The sequence below is a fragment of the Eulemur rufifrons genome, chromosome 8, assembly GCF_041146395.1.
Source record: "Eulemur rufifrons isolate Redbay chromosome 8, OSU_ERuf_1, whole genome shotgun sequence".
Classification (NCBI taxonomy): Eukaryota; Metazoa; Chordata; class Mammalia; order Primates; family Lemuridae; genus Eulemur; species Eulemur rufifrons.
The window spans coordinates 22,255,967-22,267,874 of NC_090990.1; the positions used below are offsets into that span (position 1 = coordinate 22,255,967).

Sequence of the window (11,908 nt, forward strand, 5' to 3'; positions counted from 1 at the left end):
TTAGAACCATAGGATTAGATGTTCTCTTAGGTTCCTTCCAACTCTAAAAAGAATCTACAATAATTCTGTGCACCACAAAATGTATTAAGCAATAGGTGAATGGCATTGGCTAGTTCCATACCACAAAAGAAATTTGAAGATTTCACAAAAGGATTTGAGTGGCACCACTTTTGCTTTTTCCCCTCTGCCATAATCACCTGGCAAAAGCACAACCTGAATCAAATTCAATACCATGCTAACCAGTATCACCTTAAATATATGTCCACAGATTTCAACAGGCATTCAGCACTGACCAGTAATCCTGCATTTACCACTAAATTCCCTTTCTCATTCTCTGAGACAATTGTTTTACATCTTCTCCTCTAGCATCCCTCCCTCATTCTCACTCTCAATCAACCGTGCTTCCTAAAGAAAATTACAATCAATAGAAACTGACTCATCTTGCCACCATCAAATCTAGCATCCTCAAAAAGGCAAAGAGACTTTTAAGGCCCACAGCAATCTGAGTAAACCTGACCCCGGAACCCAATGCTAAAAATACGTGTGAAATCACAATATTTTAACATAATATATCCTGATGGATCAGAGAAGTTTGAGAAAAATATCACTTTACACGAATTATTAGAACTAGTTGAAGTTTACTGTCACATATATGGACTTCATGGTAAGGAAGTTTTTCATGTTTTCAAGGGGTGGATTTTAAAACATACCTGAGGGTGCTTGGACAATGAAAATTCCTCTCCCCACCTTGAAAAGGAAAATTAAAACATGATTAAGATTTCCAAGATTTAACACTTTTTCTCCATATGTTTTTAAATAAGCCTTATAAATGTGGTTAAAGCCAAAAGAGATGGAAGGGGTAGGGCAACTATAAGTTTCATTTTGATTTGTCAGAAGATACAGATGTTGAGGGACTTGTATGCAACAGGCATTGGCTGCTCTCAAGGTTGATAGTTCCTCTCAAAATAAAAGTGCCCCAATATAGTGTGGCCAGGCTGGACTCTCAATAAACATTGTTTAATACTCTTTCATAATAGTGTAGCATGTTCAAAATTTTACTGTACTCAGAGCTATAAAACTAATTAAATAACATCTCCCATTGGAGAAAGCAGGTCTGAGTACTACAAAGGCTTTAAGGCCAGGCGCGGTGGCTCACGCCTATAATCCTAGCACTCTGCGGGGCTGAGGCGGGTGGATGGCTCAAGGTCAGGAGTTCGAGACCAGCCTGAGCAAGAGTGAAACCCTGTCTCTACTAAAAATAGAAAGAAATTAGCTGGACAACTAAAAATATATATAGAAAAAATTAGCCGGGCATGGTGGCACATCCCTGTAGTCCCAGCTACCCGGGAGGCTGAGGCAGTAGGATCGCTTGAGCCCAGGAGTTTGAGGTTGCTGTGAGCTAGGCTGACGCCACAGCACTCACTCTAGCCTGGGCAACAGAGCGAGACTCTGTCTCAAAAAAAAAAAGGCTTTAAAATACTAGATTCTGTAATATGGTCTAAACTTGATTTGCATTTTACAACTTTTCCAAAAATTCCCGTGATCTGTATAAAGAAGGCTGCTAGAACTTGGGGTAAGTCTCCTCACTCCCTTTGACACTAATGTGGCTGAAAATCACAACATGGTGTAGTACAAAGAGCAAAGTTTTAAAATTCTGTTCAATCACTTACTAGCTAAATACATTTGGACAAGTGTGTTTCCTTACCCTTAAAAAATAAAAAAATAAAAAAGAAGGGGAAATAATAAGAGACCTCACTTTACAAAAAGAAACTAATGAAATTTAATATAAAAGTGGGCCAGGCACAGTGGTGTGTGCCTGTAGTCCCAGCTACTCAGGAGGTTAAGGCAGGAGAATCACTTGAGCCCAGGAGTTTGAGGCTGTAGTGAGCTATGATTGAGCCTGTGAATAGTCACTGCACTCTAGCCTTGGCAACACAGCAAGACCCTGTCTCTTAAAACAAAACAAAAAATTAAAATAAAACAAAATGGAAAAAATAAACTATATCTAGAAATAACCTAAAAGCTATAATTAAGTGACTGAAGAAACTTGGGAAATAAGATCAATCAGAATGACCTAATCAAGTGTTTGCAAACTCTGAAAGGAAAAGTATAATTTGTTAATAGAAGGAACCGGTACTTGCTTCTAAGCCTTTTGGCTAAGATCAAGTGTAACAGAAGGAACTGGTTTAAACAGGTGGAGAAGTGAGGATCTATGAGAAAGGATGTATCAGTGTTTCCCATCCACCAAGCTGGGCTTTATTTAATGCTGTGCCATTTAGCAATTATATTTTGAGATATATACACATATATTTTTTTTTCTTCGTAAAAATCAACAAATCAGGAATCAGGCTTAATAACCAGAATCAACTTTATTCTGACAAGTTTCCAGTCCTTCAAAGCTCAGGTGAGCCCCCACTCCTACTCCTAAGTGTCTCACTAAACTCAATCTGCAAAGCCCTGCTTTGCAGATAGAGTTTAGTAATCCACTAACTTACATTTCTGTTTGTCTTCTTGCCCACTGAGTTCAATGAAGAATATAACTTTAACATCTCTCAAGATGTGGTACTGAAGAGTTTCAAAACTTACCCAATTGACCGTAATTTGAAATTTCTTTGATCGATATTAAGTACTTTCACTTCCTAAAGAGGAAAAAAAATTTTTTTAATTAAAAAAAAATGTTCATAATAGGTCATCTACTAAATCATGTCTAGGTTAGCACCTTTTCTAGAAAATAATAGCATACAACTTTTCTGAAGCAAAGACAATTAAAATGTTAAGTAGAACAACAAACTAAATATATTTCAAAGAACTGTTTTTTCTTACACACTCAAGGGAGTTATTCTTGAAAAATGTAAAATCTAAAAACATAAGTCAAAAGAATTTCTCTGGGCCAGGCATGGTGGCTCACGCCTGTAATCCTAGCACTCTGGGAGGCTGAGGCGGGAGGATCGCTCAAGGTCAGGAGTTCGAGACCAGCCTGAGCAAAGCGAGACCCCGTCTCTACTAAAAAATAAAAAGAAATTAGCTGGACAACTAAAAATATATAGAAAAAATTAGCTGGGCATGGTGGCGCATGCCTGTAGTCCCAGCCACTCAGGAGGCTGAGGCAGAAGGATTCTTTGAGCCCAGAAGCTTGAGGTGAGGAGTTTGAAGTGAGCTAGGCTGATGCCACAGCACTCTAGCCTGGGCAACAGGTGAGACTCTGTCTCAAAAAAAAAAAAAAAAGGATAAAAGAATTTCTCTGAAAGATATACGATAGAGGAGGAGGACATAGGATTTCAATCACTCGCAGCCTATTTTATATAATATTGTAGGCACTTGAACTCTGTAGGTTGAGTAACTCAGTTGGTAGAGTATATGTAGCAGAGCTGGTAAGGAAGAGAATGGAGGAGTTAAGGAAGCAGGGAGGGTCATCTGTGTTAGATAACAATGATGCTGGAAAGCTGTTCCCTTCTACAGGTTGACAGCATCAAGTAATCTCCATTTGGCTTTTCCTTTTTTCAAGTTAAGGAAAACTAAAGGCAGCAATTGACAGAGCTGCTACATTTCTAATGAACAAAAGGAACATATGGATGGACGTAAATATAGCTCAAAGTTGGGAAAAAGAAGTGTGGATGAAGACTGCAGGTGCATTCTTATTACACAATTCTGATTAGTAATAAGTACATGATCAGAGATCGAAATACAAAATGCTTGTATTAATACATAGTGAAGGTCAGGTTAACCAGGAAGTGCCTGTGGTCATTATAATTTCTGCAAACAAATATCTTACGTATCTGCACAGTTTGGTTTTTGCATCATATGTTCTATTTTAAATCACTTGTTCTATTTTAAAACATGAACTAAGAATCCGTTTGCTTAGTAAAAAAGAAAAACCTTTGCTTACTCGGGGTATGAAGAATTCATCAGCACTGAACTTATAAAGCCATTCATCCAAAAAGTGAAACAGAAGAGACTGTAAGTCATCTCCTACACAGGATCAAAAAAAGCCATAACAGTATGTTAATAATTCTGGTCTCTAAAAACTTATTGAATTTAAAAGTGCAATGGATTTCTTAGGCTAGTTGAAAGAGGAAGAACAGGCTCATGATCAATTTTGTTGTTCTTGTTGGGAAAATATACTCAGATTATGTAGAACACTGCACATTTATATAACAATTTCTTTCTTGTGAATAAATCCATTACCTTGGGTTTCTACTTCTATTGTTTGGAGGGGCTCCACAGTCCCAGTATCTGTCATGTAACCAAACATGGCCATTGCACATTGCTCAAATGCTTCCTCCAGAGTATCTCCCCATGCATGTAACCTAAAGAAACATATTCATGCTATGTGTAATATAATCCATTACAAGGAAGAAAAATTGACAGCAAAGTCAAAATAAAATCAGTATGAGGCTGGGTGCAGGAGTTCATGCCTGTAATCCTAGCACGTTGAGAGGCTGATGCGGAAGGATCGTTTGAGGCTAGGAGATAGAGACTAGCCTAGGCAACATAGTGAGACTGTCTGAAAAAATGAAAAAAATTAGCCAGCCATGGTAGCACATTCCTGTAGTCCTGGCAACTCAGGAGGCCGAAGCAGGAAGATTACTTGAGCCCAGGAGTTTGAGGTTACAGGGAGCTATGATCACACCACTGCACTCTAGCCTGGCTGACAGAGCAAGACTCTGTCTCTAAAAATAAATAAACAACAATTTAAAAAATAAGATCAATATGATACATACACAACTAAATCAGTGCTTCAATCAATTTAGTGACACTGAAATTGGGTGCTTTTAAACCATCATTTTCATGTTGTGAAGGAACCAAAATGAGAGGAGAAAAATTAAAACTAGGGACACCAAGATCAAAATATTCAGCTTTCCTATATAAAGACATAGTTTCAAGGTAACAAACTCTAGCTGTACTCACTGAACATCCGCTGTATGATCCAAATCTGAGGGAGAAAGGAAAACACTTATAAGTCACTAAACTTTACTCTCAAATCACAAGAAAATAACTTTAGCTCATTATTATTAAGAACATCATCCTTAGGGACCAAGAGAATGTGGGGAAGCTCATATATTTTCCTATCCATTTACTCAACAAAGATAATTGCTTGTTAGGGTAATTTTTTATAAAAGCCAACGTTTATATTTAAATGAATGACACTTTCTGGAAGGCAGCATGGCCAGAGTCTTCTAGGTCTGTGGTCCCCAACAGCCGTCACCCCTGCCTGTTAGGAATCTGCCTATTAGGAACTGGGCAACACAGCAGGAGGTGAGCAAACCAACCCCTGAGCCCCACCTCCTGTCAGACAAGTGGCCACATTAGAGTCTACATTATGGTGAGTTGTATAATTATTTCATTATATATTACAATGTAATAATAATAGAAATAAAGTGCACAATAAATATAATGTGCCTGAATCATAAGGGAAACCATCCCTCACCCCCTCCATGGAAAAACTGTCTTCCATGAAACCGGTTCCTGATGCCAAAAAGGCTGGGGACTGCTGTTCTAGGTGATCTAAAAAGTGTCTTATATAATTTCTCAATAAACAAATGCCATTTCCTGCTATTAGATACTTTTTCTCAATAAAACAAATCAGTATCTTTTCTAAATATCTATGGTGTAAATGATCAAAATTCTAACAACTATATTATCATCAAAGATATAAAATTCCAGATTTCTCTATCTTACCTTTTCATGAACAAGTAAATTAACCCTGGATAAAATCGTTTTGGAAAGTAAACGCCACAATATATATCATTAGCTTTTTCCTGACATTCCCACAGGAACACCAGAAAGTAACAATGGCTACTATAGCACACTCCCATTGAATCTGTTACCCTAACATTTTCAGAATCTCTCCTTTACCCGTATCATATTTCCCATCAATTCTTCCCACTTAGGATCATAGAACATTAGGGCTAGAAGAAATTCTTAGCGATCATTTCATATAATTCCTTCACTTATGAGAGGAAACCTGAAACCCAGAGAGATTGTGTGACTTGTTCAGGAAGACCCTGTTGATTAGAGGCAGAGTTGGGACTAGAATTGAGGTTTTCTGAGGGCCAGTTTAGTGCACTTTGCACTATGACACATCTTCTGGTGGCACTTAAGGTTTGAATTCATCTCTAATTCACTGAAAAATATTACTAAGAATTAAGTTTTAGGCACTCAGGGGCTCCATGCCAGCAGAGATCACATACTAAAGAAAAAGGCAGGTATTAACCTTAGAGAAAAGAAAACGTGTTCACAAAAAGACATATAAGAATGTTCACAATTTCCAAAAATTAAAAACTCAGTGCCCATCAATAAGAGAACAGATAAACTGAGGTATAATCATATAATGGAATACTACTCAGCAGTAAAAACAAAAAAAGCATGAACTACTGATACACGCATTAACATGAATCTCAAAAGTTGAGTGAGAACTGCAGAACTCTCAGTATCTAACAACTCCATCAAAACCACCACACTAGACCAAAATCTAGCATGGCTTCCAGCAGCATAAGGCTGGGTCCCTAAGATGACCATAATCACCCTCGCCCACACCCCATTAAAAGGCCAGCCTGAGAAAGTGCAACATGGCCATGAGGATTTACTGTTTGTCCTAGCCAACACCTGACATATGCCCCTGACCTCTTTTTCTTACAGCATGTACTAAAAAGAGCTAATTGTAAATATGTATCTCTTACAACTTAGAAGTATCTTTCTCAAGGACCTGAGAGCCATTCCTTTGAAATGTTATCATCAGGAAGGATGGGGCCTCTGTCTCTCAGTCTCTGTGGGAGGATAGAATCTTAACTTGGATAACTGTCAGCTAGCAGACACAGCTAGCCTAATCACATTTACACTGACCAACCCTTTGTACTTTTTCAGCTCTCTGATTCTACTGAGCTCCCACTCTCTCCCCTCCCTCATTCTCCCTTTAAAATGCCCAGTCATCTCTGTACAAATCAGAATGGAGCCCAGCTCTTTTCTCTATGGCCAGTAGTTATTGAAAACAACTTGTATTCATGGCCTCGGCTAACATCCAGCTGTGTTTACCTTTGACACGAGTAAAGAAGCCAGACATAGAAGAATCTATAATGTATGGTTCCATTTTTATTAAACTCTAAATAAAACAGGCAAAATTAAGCTATGGTGATTGAAAATACAACAGTGTTTGCCTCAAGGTAAGGGGGTAGAGGACTGGAAAGGAACAAAAGGAAACTTTCTAAGGTGATGGAAATTTAATTTTCTGTTTTTTGGAGAGGGAATGTCGCTTTGTCATCCCAGCCAGAGTGCAGTGGTGTCATCATAGCTCAGTGGTGTCATCACAGTTCACCTCAACCTCAAACTTCTGGACTCAAGGGATCCTCCTGCTTCAGCCTCCCATGTAGCTGGGACTACAGGCACGTGCCACCACACTGCGCTAATTTTTCTATTATCTGTAGGGGTGGGGTCTGCTCCTGCACAGGCTGGTCTTAAACTCCTGACCTCAAGCCATCCTCCTGTGTTGGCTTCCCAAAGTGTTAGGATTACAGGCGTGAGCCACTGTGTCGGCCCGGCCGTTTTTGTTGTTCTTTTTTCTTTCTTTTTCTTCTTAAGCCTCTCCCTTCTAGGATGGAAATGTTATCTATTTATCAAAACTCATTGGACTTTACACTTTAAGATCTGAGCACTTTGCTCAGGTATAATATGTAAATTATACCTCCATTTAAAAAAATCAGTTTAAAAAGACAATGGCAATTGCTATAGGGCAGTGGTTCTTAAATTTTTGGGTCTCAAGAACTTTTTACTTTCTTAAAAATTATTGAGGATCCCAAAAAGCTTTTGTTTACACGGGTTATATCTGTCAATATTAACCACATTGGAAATTTTAACTGAAAAAATTTAAAAATACTTAATTCATTTAAAAATAGCAATAAACCCATTTGATTTAACATAAATTGCATATTTTGGCTTCATTATTTTTATTTATTTTTATTATTTTTTTGAGAGACAGGGTCTCTAATTTTGCCCGGTTTGGAATGCAGTGCCTATTCACAGGTGCCACCTTAGCACACTACAGCTTTACACTCCTGGGACCAAACGCAACCACTGTGCCTTGCCTTGCATATTTTTATGAAAAACAACTATATTGTCATAAAATTTAGCAAAGAATGGCAGCTTTGCATTTTTAAAAATATTTTTAATGTCTGACTTTCAATGTGTTGCAATATAGTCATTTAGTGTAAGTGCATAAATAAAATTCAACCTCATAGAGATGCAGGAGGAAAAGAGGAGAGTATTTTAATAGCTTTTCAAGTAATTGTGGACAGTCTCCTTTGATGTTATGCCAACAATCAAAACGTGACAGTTTTTAAAAGATTAGTTGCGATGTGGAATCTGAAGTCATAGCAATGAATTTTTCATACTCTGTAAAATTAAAATCCATTGATCTACTGTACATTTAGAATGACTCTTATCCATGCCTAAGTGTGTAACATCAAGCATTGGAAAATATTTGGAAAATATTAGTTTACTGAGTTATACAGATAATGTTGACATACGTAATTACATAGAATTTTTTTAAAAAACATATTTGTTAATATCACCACCAATCTCATCAGAAAAGTCTTTAAGTACTGGGAAGCTGTCAAGCTCATGATGGCAGATACAAGTTTTCCAAAATTCTAATTTCACCTGAAAGCCTGAATTTTATCATTACCAACAAATACTGTCAGTTATTTTCCTTGATGTGACATATCACTTTGTTCATTTTCAAGAAAATATCTGCCAAATACCCAATTCAGAATAACAATAGTATGTCTTTCATTCTTTCAATAAAAAATGGTATTCCATGAAAAAAGCACCTACTTCAGCTCACAACTCAATTACACAAGTTCTTTCCCTTGTGTAATCAATACTTTGACAAGCAGGAGAAACACTTTACATGTACTTCACATTTTGTTACACAGAATATTAAAAAGGCATGTACTCAGAGTATTAAAAAGTTAAGATTTAATAAAATTAATAGTTTTTACTGATTCATCATGGACATTCTTAAGTGAAATGACTTTTTCTTTTTTAATTTTTTTTCCTTCTCCTCCTCCTCTTTTTTAGTTTTAAATACATGGTGGTAAAGAATACAATGACCGCTAGCATAGTTTGGTACTGCTGCCTCAATTTGTGCTAAGGGGCCAGGAGTTTTACCTACCATTGCTTTTTAACCATAAGTGCAAATATCAAGTGGAAAAAAAAATAACATCTCAATATTATTCTGAAAATAGTTTTGACATCACAGGCTCTCTGAAAGGGTCTGGGGGACCCCAGGAGTCCACAGATCATACTTTGAGAACCGCTACTATACTAGTTACACAGATATACTCAGTTTCTGATGATACGTGCACTCTTCCATGTGTACATTTTACTTCAATAAAAGCTTTATTTTCTAATATATAGAAGAAAACATGGGAGAATTTTTTTTTTTTTTTTTTTTTGAGACAGGCAAACGCCACCACAACCAGCTAATTTTTTAAAATTTTTGTGGAAATGGAGTCTCGCTATGTTACCTAGGCTGGTCTGGAACTCCTGGCCTCAAGCGATCCTCCTCTTGCCACCTCACCTCCCAAAGTGCTGGAATTACAGGCATGAGCCACCACACCTGGCAGCAGAGAATTATTTTATAAGGCCTTCCTAAGTATGGCATCTTAGAAGCCATTAAAAGAAAAGGTTAATAAATTTCACTACATAAAAATACTTTCTGTATGGCAAAAAAGACCAACAATTCAAGAGAAAAAAGGGTTAAGAATATTAACATACACACCGCAGAAGGGGAAATACAAATAGCTCCCAAACTACTACAATATGTTCAACATCACTTATAATAAAAATAACGTAGTAAGTACACTTTACAAATTGGAAAAGACCAAAAAGTAGGGTAACAAGTAAATTATAGTAAAAGTGTGTGGAAAGGGGCACATTCATACAATACTACTAGTGAAAGTATAAGTTGGTACAACCTCTGTAGAGAGTAATTTGGCAATAACTGCCAAAGTTAAAAACGCACATAACCTTTTTAAAAAGCTGTAGGACTCTTAGCAGTGGAAACAAAAGAATGCACATATCCTTTGACGAAGCAATTTAAACTTTGAGAAATTTATTCTACAGTTACACCTGCATATGTGCAAAACAATGGATGTACAAGTACATTCACTACAGCATTATTTCTAAAAGCAAAAGAATAGAAATATCCTAATATCCATCAACTGGAAATTGGTTAAATAAGTGGTAGAATATTTGTGCATGTACATATAAGAAAAAGGAAACAATGATTGCTCTAGAGAGGGCAACTAGGTAGCTTGGATCAGGTCTGCAAGACTTACTTTTCACTGCATACCTGTTAATATTTTCTGAATTTTGAAACAATATATATGACCTATTAAAAATACTATTTTAAAATTGTTTCTAAGTGAGAGAAAGATACATGATAGGGAGATATGCCGGGTTCGGAAAGCACAGAACCTAGAATGCTATAGTAAATAGTTGGACTTTATACTGAGGGCAACAGGAAATTAATGAAAGATTTTAAGCAGAGAAATAAGAGATTTGTTCTCCCCAAAACATGGCCACTTCTAGGGATGATAGCTTGTCGTTTAATACAAAATTTAAAGAACTTAAGAATCTGCACCACACATACTGTTATTATATATTTCTCAGATGAAGGAACTGAGATGCAAAGATAGGTCATGTGATTTGCCCAAAGTCAGTAAGCTAATGGGTGGCAAAAACAGGTATTGTTACTAACACACAATCAAAGTAAAACAAATTAGAAATCCCTGCTTTGCTTTTCGAGTCCTTTAACATTTCCACACTCTAATCACATCCCACCTGTGGGAAATAGGTGGGGGTAGACAACACCGCAAACCCTTTAAAATAGTTATTTTTAGAATTGGTGCACTATTAGAATTCACAAAAATCAATATGTTTAGGCATATGTGAAAGTTCAAGAGACTAAATGTGGGAGCCCAGGTTTCCCGACTGTCAAACCAGGTGTCTTTTCCCCTCAGCATCTCTGGGACAAGTACAAGAGACTACAATACAAGGAGCAATGAGATCACACCTGAAGCACATATGGGGCAAAGTAGAAGGCGCAGTCGGAAGCCGCGGGTAAGAAGAGGGGATGCCCGTGTGCCCATATCTGAAGAGAGAGGTAAGCCACCTACTCACATTCGTACTTCCGATTGACTGGCGGATACTTGGCCTTGATCGCCTTCTGCTCCTCGGTCAAATTGTAGTCTCTAACATCTGCCTCTTCCTGCGCCATGATTGCACGATTGGATATTCTACTTCCGCCCTTCATCTGCCGGACTTCGGCAATGAGTTACAACTTCCGCTCTAGGCTCCGCCCCCTGGCGCGCACCCTTAAAAAACCAGGACGCCATTCTGGAGCTCACGGATGTAGTTCAGCTTCTAAGACTTCCATGCTAGGCCCTGCCGATTGGATCGCATGTTTAAAAGGCCAAAACCACATCATCTGCGCTTGTTTCAGCACTAGTTCTCTCTAAAGACTAAGGAAACGAGTTTAAGGGCACATCGAGTTAAACACCTCTAGGTAGGAGAGTTGATAACTAGACCTGAAAGCACCCCACATTTCTCATTTCAGTACTCTTAAAATAGTTGCAAGCTTAACAGCCTTAAAGAAAATGGCTGACCCCGGGGTGTGCGGGCTAAACCTCTCTCACGTGACGCAGGAGGGTGCAATCCCATCATCCCCCACGCGCGCAATCGATGGAAGTCGGCTCCGGGAGGTGTTGGGGGAGGAGCGGAGCGCTGGCCTTGGGCCCCGCGGAAAGCGATTCCGCGCGTCTGGATAGGCCGCGAACACGGCTTCACCGCCCACTCTGCCTTCGGTGCGCTCCAATTGGCTAATGTTGGCGCGAAGGTGCGCGAGTCGGCC

At 38.3% G+C, this 11,908-nt stretch overlaps 1 protein-coding gene across 2 annotated transcripts in view; it reads right to left on the reverse strand.

The window, feature by feature from the left end:
• The window catches only part of ZBTB8OS (zinc finger and BTB domain containing 8 opposite strand), a 26,459-nt gene extending 14,930 nt beyond the window's left edge, over nt 1-11,529 (reverse strand). For both annotated transcript variants that reach the window (XM_069477621.1, XM_069477620.1), the window contains exons 1-6: nt 11,179-11,529; nt 4,909-4,933; nt 4,186-4,307; nt 3,887-3,969; nt 2,587-2,639; nt 711-747 (exon numbers count right to left, since the gene is read on the reverse strand). In XM_069477621.1, the coding sequence (XP_069333722.1) occupies nt 711-747; nt 2,587-2,639; nt 3,887-3,969; nt 4,186-4,307; nt 4,909-4,933; nt 11,179-11,311 (453 nt within the window). In that variant the 5' untranslated portion in view covers nt 11,312-11,529. The remainder of the gene's footprint in view (nt 1-710; nt 748-2,586; nt 2,640-3,886; nt 3,970-4,185; nt 4,308-4,908; nt 4,934-11,178) is intronic.
• Nucleotides 11,530-11,908: the final 379 nt, after the last annotated feature.